The sequence below is a fragment of the Schistocerca americana genome, chromosome 7, assembly GCF_021461395.2.
Source record: "Schistocerca americana isolate TAMUIC-IGC-003095 chromosome 7, iqSchAmer2.1, whole genome shotgun sequence".
Classification (NCBI taxonomy): Eukaryota; Metazoa; Arthropoda; class Insecta; order Orthoptera; family Acrididae; genus Schistocerca; species Schistocerca americana.
In genome coordinates this window covers 154,313,920-154,335,814 of record NC_060125.1, presented here as the reverse complement: position 1 = coordinate 154,335,814, position 21,895 = coordinate 154,313,920, and the positions used below count along the sequence as shown (strand labels likewise).

At 43.9% G+C, this 21,895-nt stretch overlaps 1 protein-coding gene across 3 annotated transcripts in view; it reads left to right on the top strand.

Annotated features, from left to right (window-relative positions):
• The window catches only part of LOC124622155 (semaphorin-2A-like), a 1,077,868-nt gene that overhangs the window by 1,044,291 nt on the left and 11,682 nt on the right, over nucleotides 1–21,895 (top strand). For all 3 annotated transcript variants that reach the window (XM_047147795.1, XM_047147796.1, XM_047147794.1), the window contains one exon: nucleotides 1,258–1,458. In XM_047147795.1, coding sequence (XP_047003751.1) covers nucleotides 1,258–1,458 — 201 coding nt within the window. The remainder of the gene's footprint in view (nucleotides 1–1,257; nucleotides 1,459–21,895) is intronic.

The window sequence follows — 21,895 nt, the reverse complement described above, 5'->3', positions numbered from 1 at the left end:
CCTCGCAGCGGCAGGCCTCGTACTGCACAACGTGCAGAGAGTTAACGAATTGGTGACTGCTGACAGACGCATAACCGTGAACGAATGGTCACGCAACGTTGGGATAGGGGAAGGAAGTGTTTGCAGAATACTGAAAGTGTTGGCGTTAAGAAAGGTTTGTGAGAGTTGGGTTCCCAGGATGTTGTCAGTGGCTCTCAAAGAAACAAGAAAAACGGAATGCAGCGAACTTTTGGAACAGTACGAGAATGGTGGAGATGAATTTCTTGGAAGAATTGTGACAGGTGATGAAACATGGATCCATCATTTTTCAGCAGAGACGAAGAGGCAATCAATGGAGTGGCATCATGTAAATTCACCCAAGAAAAAATAATTCAAAACCACACCTTCTACTGGAAAAGTTATGGCTACGGTGTTTTTCGATTTCGAAGGACTCTTGCTTGCGGACATCATGCCAAGTGAAACCACCATAATTTCTGATGCATATGTGACGACACTGAAGAAACTTCAAGCTCGACAGAGTTGCGTTCGACCACATCGGCAAAAGCAGGATGTTTTGCTGTTGCACGACAATGCACGGCCATATGTCAGTCAAAAAACCATGAAAGCGATCACAAAACTCGGATGGACAACTCTGAAACACTTGCCATACAGTCCTGACCTGGCTCCATGTGACTATCATCTCTTTGGGAAACTGAAAGACTCTCTTGGTGGAACAAGGTTTGAAGATGATGACTCCCTTGTGCACGCTGCCAAACAGTGGCTCCAACAGGTTGGTCCTGAATTTTACCGTCATGGTATACAGGCGCTGGTTCCAAGTTGGCGTAAGGCAGTTGAGAGGGATGGAAATTATGTGGAGAAATGAAAATATTGTTCCTAAAGGATGGAGCTACACACTGTAAAACTTTCAAACATGTAGAATAAAAGATGGATTAAAAAAAAAATAGTGTGCATTTCTTTTGGAGTGACCCTCGTACTACGTTGGCGGCAGTGCTGTCTCTAAGGGCATTGGGCCACAAAGTTAAATAATGAAATAAAATGTGCCAGATCTTGAAAAAGACGGAGCACTTACTAGACGGAATAATCGCTAGAGAAAAGACGGAGGAAAGAAAGCTTCAAGTCTCCGGCTGACTCATTCTGTCCAGTTTGTTTACCGTAAGACGTCTCGTATGCTCTTGTGCCTCTTATAGCTTTGGATAAGTTGTACTTCTGAGATGAAGTTCGTAGGTAGCTGATGTGCCGTGTTGTCTTTTTTCCCAGACTGCTGCAGGACGTGACGAACAGATCGCGCGGCCCGTGCGAGACGAGCGTGCCCAAGAAGCGGCTGACGGTGACGTGGGGCCAGAGCGTGCACCTGGGCTGCCTCAGCCAGCAGCAGGCGGCCCCGCAGGTGCTCGCCGGCCGCGCCGTCTCCTGGCTGCACTACAGCGACGCCAGGGGCCGCTACCACATACGCTTCAGGTGAGCGAAGCCCTGCGCTGTGCGAGCACGGCTAGAGGCTCAGTAAACACCGGTATCCATCCCACGAGCAAAGTTTCACAATTGTAGTGTACTTTAGCAATGAAAAATATGGCATCATCCTGGCCATAAGGGGGAGGAGTCACATCTTACGTCGGAAAAAAAACGGAAATACAAATAGTTAATATTTTTTGTTTCTTTGCATGTATACGTATGTGCAGTCCTAGTATACATTGAAATCCCCATTCATAAGGTAGAGGCTGGCTGCGCCACTTCGATTTCTGCCCTCTAGCGGCGTTCTGCGCTATTGTATAGTGGGGCTTTCACTGTGCACCAGGAAACACACATATTTCTGGAAAGAAACAAAAAATTTATTATGTAACTTAATTTTCTTGAGCTAATGATTAAAACTTTAACTGCTTATACGAGATTGTCGTAAGTTATGTCATGTTTTAAATTTTAGAGCTGACCACCTATGGTCATGCAACAACTTCAGTTCCTCTTCTGTCTCTGTCGTTTCCTATTTTTGCAGTACTCCTTAATCTTCTCCCTATACCGACTTTCCTTTCCTCTCTCCATGTCGCTTCTGACAACTTATACACTACTGGCCGTTAAAAATGCTACAACACAAAGATGACGTGCTACAGACGCGAAATTTAACCGACAGAAAGAAGATGCTGTGACATGAAAACGATTAGCTTCTCAGAGCGTTCACACAAGGTTGGCGCCGATGGCGACACCTACAACGTGCTGAGATGAGGAAAGTTCCCAACCGATTTCTCATACACAAACAGCAGCTGACCGGCTTTTCCTGGTGAAACGCTGCTGTGATGCCTCGTGTAAGGAGGAGAAATGCGTACCATCACGTTTCCAACCTTGATAAAGGTCGGATTGTAGGCTATCGCGATTGCGGTTTATCGCATCGCGACATTGCTGCTAGCGTTGGTCGAAATCCAATGACTGTTAGCAGAATGGAATCGGTGGGTTCAGGAGGGTAATACAGAACGCCGTGCTGGATCACAACGGCCTCGTATCACTGGCAGTCGAGATGACAGCCATCTTATCCGCTTGGCTGTGACGGATCGTGCAGCCACGTCTCAATCCCTGAGTCAACAGATGGGGACATTTGCAAGACAACAACCATCTGCACGAACAGTTCGACGACGTTTGCAGCAGCATGGACTATCAGCTCGGAGACCATGGCTGCGGTTACCCTTGACGCTGCATCACAGACACGAGCGCCTGCGATGGTGTACTCGACGACGAACCGGGGTGCACGAATGGCAAAACGTCATTTTTTTTTATGAGTCCAGGTTCTGTTTACAGCATCATGATGGTCGCATCCTTGATTGGCGACATCGCGGTGAACGCACATTGGAAGCGTGTATTGGTCATCGCCATACTGGCGTATCACCCGGCGTGATGGTATGGGGTGCCACTGGTTACACGTCTCGGTCACCTCTTGTTCTCATTGACGGCACTTTGAATAGTGGACGTTACATTTCAGATGCGTTACGACCCGTGACTCTACCCTTCATTCGATCCCTCCGAAACCCTACATTTCAGGGGGATAATGCACGACCGCATGTTGCAGGTCTTGTACGGGCCTTTCTGGATACAGAAAATGCTCGACTGCTGCCCTGGCCAGCACATTCTCCAGATCTCTCACCAACTGAAAACGTCTGGTCAATGGTGGACAAGCAACTGGCTCGTCACAATACGCCAGTCACTTCTGTTGATGAACTGTGGTATTGTGTTGAAGCTGCATGGGCTGCTGTACCTGTACACGCCTCCAAGCTCTGTTTCGCTCAATGCCCAGGCGTATCAAGGCCCTTATTACGGCCTGAGATGGTTGTCCTGGGTACTGATTTCTTAGGATCTATGCACCCAAATTGCGTGAAAATGTAATCACATGTCATTTCTAGTATAATATATTTGTCTAATGAATACCCGTTTATCATTTGCATTTCTTCTTGGTGTAGCAATTTTAATGGCCAGTAGTGTATTTTTGTCTTGAATAGTTCCAAATTATTGTATTTTAGTCTTAAAGAAGTTTCTTTGCGTAATTTAAAATTCTTTCCATATTTTTTTAATTCATAACTCTGTTGACTTATTTTTCGAGAAATAGACGAATATTGGTTTTTTTTGCTTGTTTTCACTGATTCGGTAGCAGAGTCCAGAGAAGACTATTCTTCGATTTGCCAGTACCGGTACTTACGATATTTTCCTTGTATTCTTGCATATATTCTCATTACTTTAGATTTTCCAACCATAGAAGGTGTTATTCAGTGATATCCATTATTAACAGGGCTAACCGTGACCAATTCATGATGAAAAATTCAGTTCACAATTATGTTTATTGGAATAAACTTAACCTTTTCCCCTCAACACTTCATAGGGCTAGCAGATTATACCACACATATTGCTTTTTCTATTAATTCGTATTTCAAGTTTCTCTACTTTTCCAGTTTATATTCACATGCACAAATGTACAGGTTATTCGGCTTAATCGTACAGTTCTTATGGTTCAAATGGCTCTGAGTCCCCAAGAACTTAGAACTACTTAAACCTAACTAACCTAAGGACATTACACACATCCATATCCGAGGCAGGGCTCGAACGTGCGACCGTAGCAGTTGCGCGGTTCCGGACTGAAGCGCCTAGTACCGCTTGGCCACCGCGGCCGGCAAACGTATAGTAGCATAATAGATAGCCCGCCCGGTTGGCCGTGCGGTCTAACGCGCGGCATTCTGGGCGGGATGGAGCGCCTGGTCCCCGGCACGAATCCGCCCGACGGATTTGTGTCGAGGTCCGGTGTGCCGGCCAGTCTGTGGATGGTTTTTAGGAGGTATTTCATTTGCCTCGGCAAATGCGGGCTGGTTCCCCTTATTCGGCCTCAGCTAAACTATGTCGGCGATTGCTGCGCAAACAAGTTCTCCACGTACGCGTACACCACTATTACCCTACAACGCAAACATAGGGGTTACACTCGTCTGGTGTGAGACGTTCCCTGGGCAGTCTACCGGGGGCCGAACCGCGCAATAACCCTGGGTTCGGTGTGGGGCGGCGGAGGGGTGAAGTGGACTGCGTTAGTCGTCGTGGGGTTGCGGACCACTGCGGCGGCGGTGGGGACGGAGCCTCTCCGTCGTTTCTAGATCCTCCGTTAACATAACGTAACATAATGTAACATAAAAGATAATAACTTGATACAAATTGTTCAAATGGCTCTGAGCACCATGGGACTTAACATCTATGGTCATTAGTCCCCTAGAACTTAGCTTAAACCTAACTAAGGACATCACACAACACCCAGTCAGCACGAGGCAGAGAACATCCCTGACCCGCCGGGAATCGAACCCGGGCGTGGAACTTGATGCATAATTGAGATACATGGTCCAGTCACGTAAATGTGACCACCGTCTATGTTCGGCGGTATTGTTCAGTAGCCACTAACAGACGGTAGGCGGCAACACTAGCAGTGGAGGGTATATAAAGAGTGTCGGGGGAACGCGGAAAACAGTGCAGTCGTTGTGGTATTGCAGAAACGGAGTGATTTAACTGATGTCCAGAAGGACATGAGCATCGGCTGTCGGGCCAAAGGTGGAAGCATTTCCGAAACAGCTAAGGTTTGTAAACTACTTGCGGCAACTATGGTGCACCACGGGCAACGAACTGTGACCAGTTGTGATGTTCCAACTTAAGTAATAACGAAATGGGCAAGTACCTTCAGGAAACCGGGAGATTACTTTCGATGTATGGACAGTAGTTGTTTTTAGCAACAGAACATGTATTATGCGACTTTTATTTCTAGAGAAAAGTTAGAAACTTTGTCAAGATCCTTCAGACTTGATCGTATTTTATTGACAAGTAATGAGAAATTTGTTCTAGTGAATAAGCTATTAAGAAACATTGAGTCATATATTGCCAATTTTCGCTAATGCTACGAAAATGTTGCGTTAGGCATGGTTTCCATCCAATTATCTTAAGAAAGAGAAATATTTCAAAATGTCAATGAATTTTGGTTTTCGTTTAGAAACTCTAAAAATTCCCTGTGCATGCGGAAACATTGGATCCATTCGATGGAGCCTATGACGTTTTAAGTTATGTTTTCCGTGACTGAAAAATACCATCCTGAACTTGTAATGTGGAAAGCACATCCCACGGTTGATCGTACATTACCCTCACATTCTGGCATATTGTAATTCGTTGTATCACTGTATTAAGTCATTTACGCGTTTATTTATCAATGTTTGACTTGGTCTTTCCAATTCTGTCCGTCGTGCTTGAAAAGTGTGTCTGCAGATCAAAGGATCAAGGTGCAAAGCAGTTCGTCGTACCTTGCCCGATTGCAGGTATAAGGGATTTCGGAAATCAGGACAGTCATATATTTTAAGGGAAATTTTATCCGTTTGGTTGCTTAATTGTCGATGATTATAAACACCACATTTGTTATCGTAATATTACTTGTCGATGATTATAAATATAACATTTGTTGTAATTTAAGAACTTCCAGCATTGCAACGCGCCAGCAATCGTAAGTATCGAAATAATTATGAAAAATCTGCCTCGATTGCACAAACTACCTGGTTTTTACCTAGGTTTCAGCGTGGGTAACCACGGCTTCTTCAGAAAAATATAAAACAGCTTGCCTAAATAGGCATAGTCAAAGGCTAAAATCAACACCTATGGGGTCTTGCCGCTGTAGGTGAATTTTTCATAATTATTTGTCGTAATAGTAAAAAGTGGCTAAAAACTAAATAACATTGGGAATCCGATAAAAGTTCCTTACAAACACATGTGTCTTTTCACCATATTACCTTTCAAATGTGTTATGTATAAGACTAGTGTTGAAAAAATAACAATAAAATTATGAAAACACATGAACTGAAATCGCTCCAGCAATCCACTGATTACGGAGCTTGAACGCTAACTACATGACCGCTGCCATCTCATGCTGGCGGACCTAACGCACCAGTGCATCATTGCCGCATAAATCTTCTCTTCCGACTTTCCAGAAATCGCCTAAGTAGTACGCTTTACTACTTGCATAGTATGTTGGCCTAATGGACTACAAAAATGTACGAAGTTTGAAGTAAATCCGGCATCCGAACGCCGTGGCCTACCCTTGTAAGGATAATAAGTGTTCTTTGTAATGTTCACGGCGATCTAGGTCTCTGAAAGCCGAATGCATGTCGCTTCTATGCGAATGCGGCAAGTCATAACTGCGATAGACTATAAGAACTGTGGAGGAGATATGCAAGGAACATCATTGGCAAACACGAATAAAATTACCAAGCAAATGATATGTTGCTGAGTGCTGCCTCGAATAAAGTCACTAAATGGAAAACCATGAGACCAGTAGCGTGGTGCAGACGCCAGGTTTATGGGACAGCATGATTAAGGAGTCTATCTAAATTGAGACGTCATAAAACCTAATAAACAGGGACTGCGATTTAGATTTAAATAACGCTTTGGGTGCGGCACTCAATTTATTAAAATTCCCCCAGCCATCACATCCACCGAAGTTCGTAAACGCTGAGGGCATTTAACATCCGCGGAATATCAGTGCGAACTCTGAAGAGCAGAAGAGCATCAACGGGCATGTCGGCCGTCGGGAGTAGCGTCGTGAGACAAACAGTGAGACCACAGACAGGTTGGAGTTGTAACATCATAGATTAAGGGTCGACCTGCGACATCAATCGCACAACTTGCGTACGGGCCGCTAGACGCCGCCGCGAGCGCTAAGAGTGCATTGCGGTCGCAGGCGCGCGTGTTGCGTACGGGCCGCGAGGTGCCGCCACGAGCGCAACCGTATGTAAGTGCCGACGGAGTTCGGCCACCTCTTATTTTGTTAGCATCTCATTTTTGCTTAGTTGCTTAGCTCTTATTCGTTTATGGCTCATGTTATTGTGCTCTCTTTCAGCCATTCTGATTGTTTTGATTTACTCCCAATTGAGAAGTGCTCATTTTGGCATTTCACTTTTGCATATTTCTCATTTTGCTAATAATATGGTTCAAATGGCACTGAGCACTATGGGACTCAACATCTTAGGTCATAAGTCCCCTAGAACTTAGAACTACTTAAACCTAACTAACCTAAGGACATCACACACACCTATGCCCGAGGCAGGATTCGAACGTGCGACCGTAGCAGTCCCGCGGTTCCGGACTGCAGCGCCAGAACCGCTAATAATATGCTCCTTAGCTTTTTACAGTTGAATTGATTAACATAGTCACATGTACTGTTTGTTCATTTGAGCCCGTTCATATTTTGTTGTTCTTTAAGTACTGTAACAAATATCGGAAGCCTTTCTTCCCTTAAACTTGTGTAAAGCATTCTCGATGTAGGATTTGTTCTGTGACACAGGTGTAAGATTTTGAATATAAATTATATACGAAACTGTGCTTTAGAAGTAATTTACTTTTTCAATTTGTACTACATCAGCAACAATTTTGTGCTATGAGGGAGAAATTTGACGGGCGAACCCATGGAAATAGTCTTAAGTGATCCCCTTTAAAAATAAAAATTCGTCTGACACTGAAAGACGTGACACTGTAGGCACCGAAAATTTATATATATAAAATTGTATACGTCACAGAGTCCAGGCTGCGAGTACTAGTAACAGCAGAACTCGCAGCATCTGATGAAGGTTGTTGGGTCCGACATCGAAATACTGTGCATCAAATAGAAGCAACGATTCGGCAGAAAATCCGGAAGCTCACTAGTCGCGCCTGAGAGTTCACATTCTTCGATATAGCCGGCCGAAGTGGCCGAGCGGTTCTGGCGCTGCAGTCTGGAACCGCGCGAACGCTACGGTCGCAGATTCGAATCCTGCCTCGGGCGTGGATGTGTGTGATGTCCTTAGGTTAGTTAGGTTTAACTAGTTCTAAGTTCTAGGGGACTAATGACCTCAGCAGTTGAGTCCCATAGTGCTCAGAGCCATTTGAACCACATTCTTCGATAGCACCAAACTTGATGTGTTTTCAGTTTCTTATTCTCCTGATAATTCAAGTTTCACTTGCGTAACACATTGATCGAGGACATGACGTTCTGAAACTTCTTCCTCAATTCCATGTCAATATCTTTTACGAATAGAGCTGTCCTTTCTATTGACTACAACTTTTTTCGCTTGTATCAATCTACTTCTTATACCTGACCTACTGCAGCATTTCTATGAAATATTGCTTCCTAAATATCATTCTTTCAGTATTGTGTAGTTCCCAGTTTTGATGCTAAGCATGACGTTAATGTCAGTTGTACAGCTCGTCATCGCACCTTCGTTGTTTATCTGTTTATCACGAAGCGGTACTCCGTGCTAAGCATGTTGTCCATTAATTCCACCAGATCTTCCTTACAACCGGCCAAATAAACTGTGTCCTCTTCAAACCTCGGCATTGGAATCTGTTCCTCTCCAACTTTTTTTCATCTGTGTATACTTCAATTCACTTCTTTTATAGCTTTTGGACGTACAAAGCAAAGTCACATAGTGATAAGCTGCAAACACAACGTTACGCTATTCTTAACACAAATTTGTCTTTATTGACGGCCCACTTACAAGTGGAAGACAAAAACTGGAACATGAGTACTTCAGTTAGGAAATAGCTTTGGCATAATAGCTATGTAGATGCGGAAAGACTGGCAAAATATTGAAGGAGGAGGTTGACGCCATCAGATCACCTGGAATACTGATGATACAAAGAGAGAGAAATGATACGGAGAGAGAGAGAAAGTGTGAGTGTGAGAAAGGGGTGAGGGTTCGTTGTTTCTTTTGACATTGGGTTTACGTTTCATCAGCCTCTGCCTGGTTTGATGCGAGCCGTCACGACTTCCTCTCCTGCGGCAACCTCTTCACCTCATGGTAGCATCAAGATCGCACTTGCTCTACATCTTCATCTACATGGATACTCTGCAAATCACATTCAAGTGCCTGCAGAGGGTTCATCGAACCACCTTCACAATTCTCTATTATTCCAATCTCGTATAGCGCTTGGAAAGAATGGACACCTATATCTTTCCGTACGAGCTCTGATTTCCCTTATTTTATCGTGGTGATCGTACCGCCCTATGTAGGTCGGTGTCAACAAAATATTTTCGCATTCGAAGGAGTAAGTTGGTGATTGGAATTTCGTGAGAAGATTCCGTAGCAACGAAAAACGCCTTTCTTTTAATGATTTCCAGCCCAAATCCTGTATCATTTCTGTGACAGTCTCTCCCATATTTCGCGATAATACAAAACGTGCTGCCTTTCTTTGAACTTTTTCGATGTACTCCGTCAGTCTAACTGGTAAGGATCCCACACAGCAGTATTCTAAAAGAGGACGGACAGGCGTAGTGTAGGCAGTCTCCTTAGTAGGTCTGTTACATTTTCTAAGTGTCCTGCCAATAAAACGCAGTCTGTGGTTAGCCTTCCCCTCATCATTTTCTATGTGTTCCTTCAAATTCAAGTTGTTCGTAATTGTAATACCTAGGTATTTAGCTGAATTTATGGTCTTTAGATTTGACTGATTTATCGTGTAACCGAACGAATTCCTTTTAGCACTCATGTGGATGACCTCACACTTTTCGTTATTTAGGGTGAACTTCCACTTTTCGCACCATTCAGATATCTTTTCTAAATCGTTTTGCAGTTTGTTTTGACCTTCCGAAGATTTTATTAGTCGATAAACGACAGCGTCATTTGCAAACAACCGAAGACGGTTGCTCAGATTGTCTCCCGAATTGTTTATATAGATAAGGAACAGCAAAGGGCCTATAACACTACCTTGGGGAAAGCCAGAAATCACTTCTGTTTTACTCGATGACTTTCCGTCAATTACTACGAACTGTGACCTCTCTGACAGGAAATCACGAATCCAGCCACATAACTGAGACGATATCCCATAAGTACGCAATTTCACTTCAAGCCGCCTGTGTGGTACAGTGTCAAAAGCCTTCCGGAAATCCAGAAATACGGAATCAATCTGAAATCCTTTCTCAATAGCACTGAACATTTGCCGGCCGAAGTCGCCGTGCGGTTAAAGGCGCTGCAGTCTGGAACCGCAAGACCGCTCCGGTCGCAGGTTCGAATCCTGCCTCGGGCATGGATGTTTGTGATGTCCTTAGGTTAGTTAGGTTTAACTAGTTCTAAGTTCTAGGGGACTAATGACCTCAGCAGTTGCGTCCCATAGTGCTCAGAGCCATTTGAACCAACTGAACATTTCATGTGAATAAAGAGCTACTTGTGTTTCACAGGAACGATGCTTTCTAAACCCATGTTGACTGTGTGTCAATAGACCGTTTTCTTCGAGGTAATTCATAATGTTCGAACGCAATATATGTTCTAGAATCCTGCTGCATATCGACGTTAACGATATGGGGCTGTAATTTAGTGGATTACTCCTACTACCTTTCTTGAATATTGATGTGACCTGTGCAAGTTTCCAGTCTTTGGGTACGGATCTTTCGTCGAGCGAACGGTTGTATATGATTAAGTATGAGGCTACTGCATCAGCATACTCCGAAAGGAACCTAATTCGTATACAGTCTGGACCAGAAGACTTGGTTTTATTGCTCCATTATTTGTAGATATACTTCAATCTCTGCCTTCCCCTAGAGGTTTTATCACACATGGCTCTCTCTACTATCATGGAAGCATTTCCCTGACGACATAGCACATGTCCTACCAACCTGCCACTTCATGTAGTCAGTGTTTCTGACACACTCGCATTCTCGCAGATTCTGAAGCGGACCTCCTCATTTGTTGTCGGTCCACCGAATTTTGAGCATCCTTCGGCAGCACCACATCTCAGACGGCTCGACTCTCTTCCCTTCCGGTTTCCCAGAGTCCTCAGGCTGGTGCAGCAAAAGTGGGCGGGGGCAGGATGTCGTGGGTGTTATCGCCGTGTCGGCACCGCAGCGCCCCGGCAGATGAGCGGCGCGGGCGGGCCTGTGTCCCAGATGGGCGCGCGACAAGCCGTGATGAATGGGCGGGGCCGGCTTCCCGGCTGCAGGCGGCTCCCAGCACCTGTTGCTCCTCCCGCGCCGCCTCGCAAGTAACCAGCAGCACATCTGGCCGGCGGCGCTTCTTCCGCGCCGCTCCTCCTAATGGAATGGCAGATGATGCAGCCGCAGTGCTTACTAGCTTTCTACCGTTTCTAAATAAATCGTAAGATTCGCAGGCTTGGTCATACACTACTGGCTATTAAAATTGCTACACCACGAAGATGACGTGCTACAGACGCGAAATTTAACCGACAGGAAGAAGATGCTGTGATACGCAAATCATTAGCTTTCCCGAGCATTCACGAAAGGTTGGCGCCGGTGGCGACACTCACAACGTGCTGACATGCGGAAAGTTCCCAACCGATTTCTCATACACAAACAGCAGTTTACCGGCGTTGCCTGGTGAAACGTTGGTGTGATGCCTCGTGTAAGAGGTAGAAATGCGTACCATCACGTTTCCGACTTTGATAAAGCTCGGATTGTCGTCTATCGCGATTGCGGTTTATCGTATCGCGACATTGCTGATCGCGTTGGTCGATATGCAATGACTGTTAGCAGAATATGGAATCGGTGGGTTCAGGAGGGTAATACGGAACGCCGTGCTGGATCACCAACGGCCTTGTATCACTAGCAGTCGAGATGACCGGCATCTTATCCGCATGGCTGTAGCGGATCGTGCAGCCACGTCTCGATCCCTGAGTCAACAGATGGGGACGTTTGCAAGATAACAACCATCTGCACGAACAGCTCGACGACGTTTGCAGCAGCATGGACTATCAGCTCGGAGACAATGGCTGCGGTTACCCTTGACGCTGCATCACAGACAGGAGCACCTGCGATGGTGTACTCAACGACGAACCTGGCTGCACGAATGGCAAAACGTCATTTTTTTTAGATGAATCCAGGTTCTGTTTACAGCATCATAATGCTCGTAACCGTGTTTGGTGACATCGCGGTGAACGCACATTGGAAGCGTGTATTCGTCATCGTAATACTGGCGTATCACCCAGCCTGATGGTATGGGGTGCCATGGGTTACACTTCTCGGTCACCTCTTGTTCACATTGACGTCGCTTTGAACAGTGGACGTTACATTTCAGATATTTTACGACCCGTGGCTCTACCCTCTCATTCGATCCCTGCCAAACCCTACATTTCAGCAGGAGAGAATGTGAATACGTTCTTGTTTATTTAAGAGAATCTGATTGAAAAATGGGGTACCAGCTGCGTCATTCTACCTTTCTCAGCACTTGTAAGGGGAGTAGGATGTCAAACGGTCCGACTTGAAGCAGGAGAGGCACCACACTTCATTTTAATTTCCACTGTCTATACTTTAGGAATAAATTCATAAAACTTTGTCAGCACGACCAGGAAGGATGCAGTGTTCACACTCATACCATTTCACATGTAAAAAAAATACTTTGTTATATTTTTGAACTTCACAGCCATATTATCGCTGATCGCAGTGTCAGCCTCGCCCGCTATTCATCGCTTGTAGAATCGCTATAGTGGGCTTGTTTACACAACGGGGTCCATTTCAATAACGTATATCTAGGTGTGTGGCCGCTTCGTATGTGATAAAATATTTCTGCTGCTGTTGCAGGCAGACGCCATCATGATGTACTTTCTTAATAGCTTCTTATTACACACTATTTACATAAATGAGTGGAATATACTTTCGAGAGTATGCCTTCTTGAGCAGTCGTTGGCAATAAGGTTCCTTACCACACAGACAGTTATTCTTAAGTATCGTATTCTTGTCCATTCATTATCGAAATCAAAGTGGGAACAGTCGGCCATTCAGTCACAGACAGTGCCCTTCATCAAAATTCTAGGTCACCTCGATGAAAGTACTCTGCGGTAGCAGTCTAAGCCGTGCTGGTTTGTCACATGACGACTGAAGCACACAGCCAGAAGTATTCTATTGAAACGGACTGTGTTTGCTAAGACCTACAGTCACACAACGTCGGTCCAGTGCGTTCCCTTCCAGAATGTTTACCGCAGTCTGCGCAACGTACTCCGTACAGGCCTTTAGACGTTTTCTCCGTACTGTCCTCTCCCATTCTTCGATGGAAGCCCCTGAGCGTTCCTGAAGAGTCTTTGTGGAAACGAGCTCACTATAGCGATTCTACAAGCGATGAATAGCGGGTGAGACTGGCCCTGCGATAAGCGATAATATGGTGAGAAGTCAGAATGAGGATAACGCTCAAGTTGTTTTGAACAATTTATACTGGTTGTTTGCGTGAGAGCGTGCAAAAATGTAACAGGACATAGAGAATGCTCCCGTGAACAAATTGAGGTAGGGAACCTGGGATCGGAGAAGCCAGCTTAAGGAGAAATGGTTCAAATGCCTCTGAGCACTATGGGACTTAACATCTGAGGTCATCAGTCTTCTAGACTTAGAACTACTTAAACCTAACTAACCTAAGGACATCACACACATCCATGCCCGAGGCAGGATTCGAACCTGCGACCTTAGCAGCAGTGAGGTTTCGGACTAAAGCACCTACAACCGCTGGGCCACAGCGGCCGGCCAGCTTAAGGAGATACCGAAGTAAATCTCTCTACCACTTCGTCTAATATTACTGTTTTCCAGCTTACTTACAACTAACATCCGTTCAAGTTCACACGTACTGTACTGTTCATTTATATGAACAGTCTTCATTTCCTACAAGGAGACAAGGAAGACGAACCTGATTACTAGGAAGTCATAATGCAGGTTTTGTTTACTTTACTTGTCTATAAGGTGGCCTTGTTGTGTGGTATTTACATTGTCCCATGACAGAACGTGCTATGAACCTACGGCAGATCCATTTATTACTCAGAGCTATTCAGAGACGTACATTACAATACGATGGAGCAGTGACGGTACAGTTTCGCTGAACTCACTGACAAGCACCTTGTGTATGAGGAAGTACGCTGAAATGCTCTCGCCGCTGAAAGGCTGTACAGGGAACCATTTCGTAACAGGCATCATCCGTCACGTCTAGTGTTTATTTTTCTCGACCGACGAAAGCGGGAGATTGGTTCATAGGAAAGAAGAAACGGGGGACCTGGCAACATAAGGACCACTCACACACCCAGTTTTCTAGGGAAGATGCTGGAATGTGTTTCAGCGGACCCCACTACAAGTACTCGTCGTATTGCACGTATTGTAAGCTACAGCACAGATGGTACGTTCATTGCGTAACTAGTATAGATAAAAAGGTACATAGTAATGTGATTTTATCCATATTACCTGCTTAAGCTGGCTTCTACGACCCCAGGTTTCCTACCTGAAATTGTTCATTGGAGCATTTTCTATGTAGGCCTACTGTTAAATTTTTGCACGCTCTTACGAAACACCATGTATAGAGGCTTCTTGCTATCGAGAAACATAAGCTTATCTCTTTATGTTGTTTTACCTGTCCGTTGTTGTGTCCTTGGTTATTTAATTTTCTACTTTCAGTGCTGTTCTCCTATTGACTCCTCCTTTGTCTGCTTTCAATCTCTACTGTGCCCTTCCCTTTCCTTGATCTAGTAGTGGTAATCTTACAAATTGGAGTAGGGCAGTGTCTGTATTTCGCAGTGTCTGTGCAATTCAATGCAAAATTCCATCAGACGCGCATGCATGTCTGGAGAAACAGTAACTACTGGGCGACTGACAGCCATATTAAATTATGAATACAATTGTACGTCGACTATGTTTACTTTACTTATTTACACGTCTAGTTCCCTAGGACCAAACTAACGAGGAAGTTTCCAAGGTCGTGGAACATGAAATTTCAACCAAGCCAGTGTCATCAGCAAACAGAAATATTTTCGAATTACCTGTAATACTAGAGGGCATATCACTTATATAAATAAGGAACAGGAATGGCCCCAACACTGATCCCTGGGGCAGCCCCCCCACCTCACCCCACACCACACCACACCACTTGACCGTGCCCCACTCAGATCCAACATCACAGCCATTCTCAACACTGAGAATAATTACTTTTTGCTGTCAGTTGTTAAAGTAAGAGGTGAACTAATTGTGAGCTACTCGCCATATTCCATACTGGTCCAACTTCTGGAGCAATACTTTGTGACGAACACAGTCAAACGCCTTAGTTAAATCAAAAATATATACCTAGCGTTCGAAAGCTTTTATTTAATCCATCTGGTACCTCACAGAGGAAATAGAATATAGCATTTTCAGTCATTAAACCACTTCTAAAGCCGAACTGTAAATCTGATAGGAAATTATATGACATACGAATTATTAGTAAAAATCCTCATCTTATGTCTGTTTCTTTTGGATACTTTTTACTTCTTATCTTATGAACATGATGCATGTTCGAAGGAACTTATCGAACTAGACAGACACTGTAAAATACAGGCTCGGCACTACTGTATTTCATGTCAGACCAAGCAATCTCACGAACAATAACAATATCTCTCCCTGTTCAATCATGATAGAATCTGTATGATTGCACTTTGGAACGTAGACACTAGGACATACGCAAGTTTAGGTCGAGGCCTCAGTCGTGTACGGGTAGCCAGAGTGGTTATGGCGACCGCTTGCTTAAAGCGAGATATCCAGATTCGAGTTCGGATACGGCATAAATATTCGTATGTTACTAGAAAATCATAAAGTCGGCGTTCAGTCGCATTCACTGTTTGCAAATGCTGAATGCAGTCCACAACTTACAAATTAGAATAGAAGTTTAAACTGTAGTTGATATTTTCTTCCCTTTGGAGCTGTTCTCTGATTCCCTAAAAACGTCCACTTATTACCATAATTTGAAATTACAAGTGTAAACTGCAGGCGGTTTCATTCGAGAGATGTTTTCGTACCCTTTAATATGCTTTCGAGTCTGTTGCAACGTGTGAAGGTAACTGAAATTTATTCCGCTTGTTATGGATTCATCGCATATTTGAATAAACAATTATCCCAGCGGCATTCGTTTTAATGTTTGTTGGTTTGCGGAAATTGATTTATCAAATTTATGGAAAAATATTTACATTTAGGATGACGTTACAGCTATAAATGTACTTCGTGGCTTTTACATATTGGCTGACATTGTTCACCGCTAGATTAGCGATCTAAAGGTGCGAGGTGCCACCCCAAATAGCCCGAGTACTTGTCTAGTTCTTAACAAAAAGCTTTTACCACAAGTAAACATTTAAAAATTGATTTGAGACGTACGATTTTGCACCGATGTACGGGTTTCATGTCCAAGTGTAGGCCTCTCATAAATTACTAGGCTCTAACTTTTCACATTTTGGAATCTGACGGTGACGTACCCTCTTCAATAAAAACCGGACTAGGCTAACATTAACATTGAAGGTTTTCATAATAATCTACAGAGACCAGGGACATCGGCAGAGTAAGCTCCGAGACGGCTCATTTGAAAGGCATGTAGCCGAATTCCCTCTTCATCCTTTCCCAGCGGGAGCTAGCGCTCGACATTTAATGATATCAACGACAACAGGACTTTAAATTCCACAATTTCTTTCCTTCACGTATTCTTCAAAATTAGATTGAAAATTTGCCCCCGCCCATCCTGCTTTAAATTATCCGTTGTCTTTTTCATTTCAGTTAAAAATTCGGGCCTGAGAGGCCGTTGGTCGATGTATGTATCAAATTATTCACTGAATTTTCGTAGCCGTTTTCGGGGAACATCTTCGGAAGCTTGAGGGGATACAGTTGCCAAGTTTTCTTCTTGTGCATCCCATTCTGTCGCCGAATCTATGTTGACGATTCTTCCCCCCTGAGGCATTTAATAAATGAAGACTTAGTGCAGCTGCCTATTTATCTCTGGAGACGTTACTCCCAGATGGGGTTGACCTGTTAGTGAATAGCATTATACGTCGACCACAGCCTCTCAGCTTGGAAGTTTTAACTGAAGCATACACCAGCTGTAAAAGCCCCCGTTGTATTGTAATATCAAACAGTATTCAGAAAGGTTCTGATACAGGGAGACATGAGAACTCGGGCAGTTCTATATTTTTTAATACGTTTCCATTTGAGTGCAACACCGACGTCTGCTAAACTATTCTCACTGGCGTATTCAGACAGGTTAGAAAATTGATTGCGAACTTTTTGATTCGCAGGAAGCAGTATTTTGTCCTAAACGTTTTGCCTCCCACGTGTTTTCAAACATATTCCATGGAAATAAGATGCAGGCTCTGTTGTTGGCACTATACGGGTAGATCCTCACTAAACCGTAATTCGTTGCAGATACAACTGACTGACTAGCCCGAATGGTATATACGATAAATATTGTATTATATGACTTAATTAGGTCTTAACAAATTGTCAGTCTGGGCAGAGATCGCATTGTGGAGAAATGATACGTTATACGCATCAGCGCATCAATAAAGAAAAAAACTGAACGACATTTGGTTAGACTATACAGATGAATCATTGACGCCGTATCATATAAATACAGGACAATTCAAAATGAACATAGTGATCATAAACGGCTACAACTACTTCATACATAGCAATAAGCCGATAAGAATCACAAGAATTTCGATCGTTGTTCAATCGCAGTGAATCAGAAGGCGAAGCTTGTGCGGTAACGCATAAGTGAAAAGCTCCAAGTCATAGGTCAATATGGCAAGTATCGTACAGAAAGCATTCTACGCGTTCGAATTTTACACTTATCGTTCCATCGTCACAGAGCAGAGAAGTTATCGTTAGCGATACCATGAAACGTCCTAAAATGCCAACAACATTCGACGGTTTGAACAAACAGGATGTTTGTGCACAAGAAAAAGTACCGATTGGCCACGTGTATCAGCACAAAACGTAGGACTTCGTTTTTCGTTTGTATCTCATTCTAGAAACTCGACGTACAATGCTATTAGGGAGCTACAAATATCACAGATAACGGTTTGGCTTGTTCTCAAAACAAAGCTGAATATGAAACCGCACGTAATTCAAATTCTTCTGGAAATGTAACAGGAAGACTACGTCGAACATACGGATTACGCTACGGCAATGCTGGAAGTTATGGAGGAAGATACGGTTGCTGCAAGGCTCATTTTTAGCGATGAGGCAAACTACCACGTATGTGGCAATGTTGACTGCCACAGCATTGGAATGTGGGGAACAGAAAAACCTTGATGTGTAATTGAACGTCACCGTGACTCGCCGAAAGTCGGGTGCAATTAAACAGCGGCGTGACTCACCGAAATTTAACGTGTTTTATGCCATGTCAGCCCAAAAATTGTACCGTTCATTTTTCTTCATCGAGCTAAGTGTTTCGGCAAACCTGGTCATGCTTGAGAAAAGGGATGTTGCCACAGCGTGGTACGAATTCCATGGCCGGCCGGAGTGGCCGTGCGGTTCTAGGCGCTACAGTCTGGAGCCGAGCGACCGCTACGGTCGCAGGTTCGAATCCTGCCTCGGGCATGGATGTGTGTGATGTCCTTAGGTTAGTTAGGTTTAAGTAGTTCTAAGTTCTAGGCGACTGATGACCTCAGAAGTTAAGTCGCATAGTGCTCAGAGCCATTTGAACCATTTGAACGAATTCCATGGATTACATCTTCCAGCAAGATGGAACCTTAACCACATTATCGCACGGGAGGTCCGTAGACTTTTAAATCAACTTCATCCCAACTGTTGGATAGGCCGTACTGGACATGTCGACGCTGTATTGCGCCTTTGAAACACATATGTCTCCGGACCTGACACCCACTGTTTATTTTAATGGGAATATATGTAAAAGACAGTTATAGTCTCATGTGTATAAGAATAAAATATGTGTAACTATAAAACAAAAAAAGAATTAAAAATTGAAAACTAAACCAAATTAAGAATTACAAAATATAAACAAAAAAGTAATAAAAATAAAAAATGAAAAGAAAAACAAAAAGCTTTCCACAGGGATGTGGCCTTGATGTCAAGATATTTTGATTTAAGTATCTTTGAATCTACCAGATAAGTCGAATTGCTAGATCACTAATCTTACATCCCTGACTCTGCTCAGGACATATTCGCCTTTTTGTGTATGGAGGGAGAGTTTTCATTATGATATATATATCGCTATGCATTACCTTAGCCGTTGATAATCGGTTCATTCATTTTGAATTGCCCTGTACATCTGACTAACAAAGAATGGCAATATAAATTGGGACCGTCAGAAACTGTGAGTAAGCCAAGTTAAATGTTTCGATTGATTGGTAATGAACAGCAAAAACTCCGTTTGCACGGTACTGCTTGAGTCTGTGGTCTCCATTTAAGGGGGACGCCGGTCCTATGCGAAGAAGTGCATAGACAGTGGTATACAGCCAGTTTGTATATTAAGAGAGTGTGACAGTAATTCAGCAAATGAAGCCATGGCAGACACGAAATAAAATGAGTGATTCTCCGAAAAACCTATTTAATAATTTCCAGAGATGGATATTCGTGAAATATTATATAAATGTTTTTCAGCTTTGAACTTATCGTATTTGGATGGTAAATACAGACTTCATGCACTGGCATTTAAGGAGTTTATTGTGAAAATTTTTCTCGGTTTCCTTGCGTCACCAACTTACAGTAAAAACACGAGCTATCGACAATAAACTCGTCCTTCTTCTGGAGCAAATGACTGCTTGTGATATCTTACAAATAGTATGACTGTTCTGCTACTGGTCGACCTACTACACTCTGACGTCATGCCACCAGAAACTGTGTCGTATCTGAGGTGATCGTGGCGTCAACACTCCTGTCGTATGTCGTCGTGGGAAATATCGTGTAATTGTTTATTTTACTTATGCGTGGCTAACAACAAAATTAGAATACAGATCAACTCGCGCAGCTTGTTGCTTTTCGAAGGTTAGAGAACAATTGAAAATTATCTTAAAATTCACTTTTTACCGAGAAAAGTTCCCATTTAACAGTTGCCATGCTGTTATAATGCTCAAGAGGAATCTACTGTCTTAGATAGATTTGGTCACAATCTTTACTTGCTCTAATGAAAACTAAGTTTCCTAGACCATTTTACAGGATAGTTCACTTACCTCTAGTGAGTTAGTTTGAGCAGCTGCCTAGGAAACTTTATCGAAAATGCAGTGAGGAACGTCACTGGCGTGTCAGTTGAAGAATATTGGAGCGAAAACAGACCTGTTAATGTTCTTCTGCTCTCCTCAATACTGACCGTGAGACAACAGGTTGTTCTTCATTGTTACTATCACAAGTCGATACAAGCTGTCATACCCTCGACATCATATCCACGAATAGCGCTAAAGGCAATGCAATACACCGCTTAACAAAAATACTGAAGTACGCCTATTGGGAGGAGGGAACGGAATGAAATACCATGGCTTGAGAAGGTATGTGCTGTTATCGGAGTGATTAAAAAGTCGAGTCAAATTTACAAAGACGACTTATGTCTCGCAAAAACCTATTTAATAATTTCCAGGGTTGGTTATCCATGAAATATTGTATGAGCCCTCTTGCCAGTAGGAAGTACGTGGATGCATGCACTGATTTGATTATAGAGAGTGTCATAAAGCGAATGTACCCTCTCCTGAAGCGAGTTGGCCAACAACAGTTGTAGCTGGTCCTTGATATCCTGCATGCTGATACTCGGGCGGAGTTGACGCCCGAGATGTTCCCAGGAGTGTTGCATCGGGAACGAACGTGAGGATCTTGCAAGCCATTGGAATACGTCAACATCACGCACACTGTTCATAGAGACGCTTGCTATTTGTGGATGAGCGTTATTCTGTTAAAAAATGGCACCATGATAATGTCACAAGAGAGCTAACACATCAGGAACCGGGATGTGACGTACGGCTGTGTCGGTATCAGCCGTGACCTAGAGTCGTAGCCGTATACCATGACATTAGGGTAACACCGCTGTGCGTCTTCAAAACACTGGAAGAATTGAAACTCTCCTCGGGTCGCTGTGACACTCGGCGACGATGGTTATTCAGGGTAATGCAGAACCGCGATTCAGTTCAACACAATGCGGAATAATTCATCGGCAGTCCATGCATCCTGGTCATGGCAGAATTCCATTTGAGCGCGGGATTAGCCGAGCGGTCTTAGGCGCTGCAGTCCTGGACTGTGCGGCTGGTCCCGGCGGAGGTTCGACTCGTCCCTCGGGCATGGGTGGGTGTGTTTGTCCTTAGGATAATTTAGGTTGAGTGGTGTGTAAGCTTAGGGACTGAGACCTTAGCAGTTAAGTCGCATAAGATTTCACACACATTTGAAAATTTTTTCAGCATTCCATTTGTGTTGTGGTGCTAACGACAGCCTGCGCGATGGACTACATTTGTCCAATCCAACTCCTGTTAGTTTTCGATCAATGGTGCGTAATGACGAAGGATGACGCAGGGGTTCCGTTACTTCATCTCGTTTGGCAGTAGCCGGCCGTGGTGGCCAAGCGGTTAAAGGCGCTACAGTCTGGAACCGCGCGACCGCTACGGTCGCAGGTTCGAATCCTGCCTCGGGCATGGATGTGTGTGATGTCCTTAGGTTAGTTAGGTTTAAGTAGTT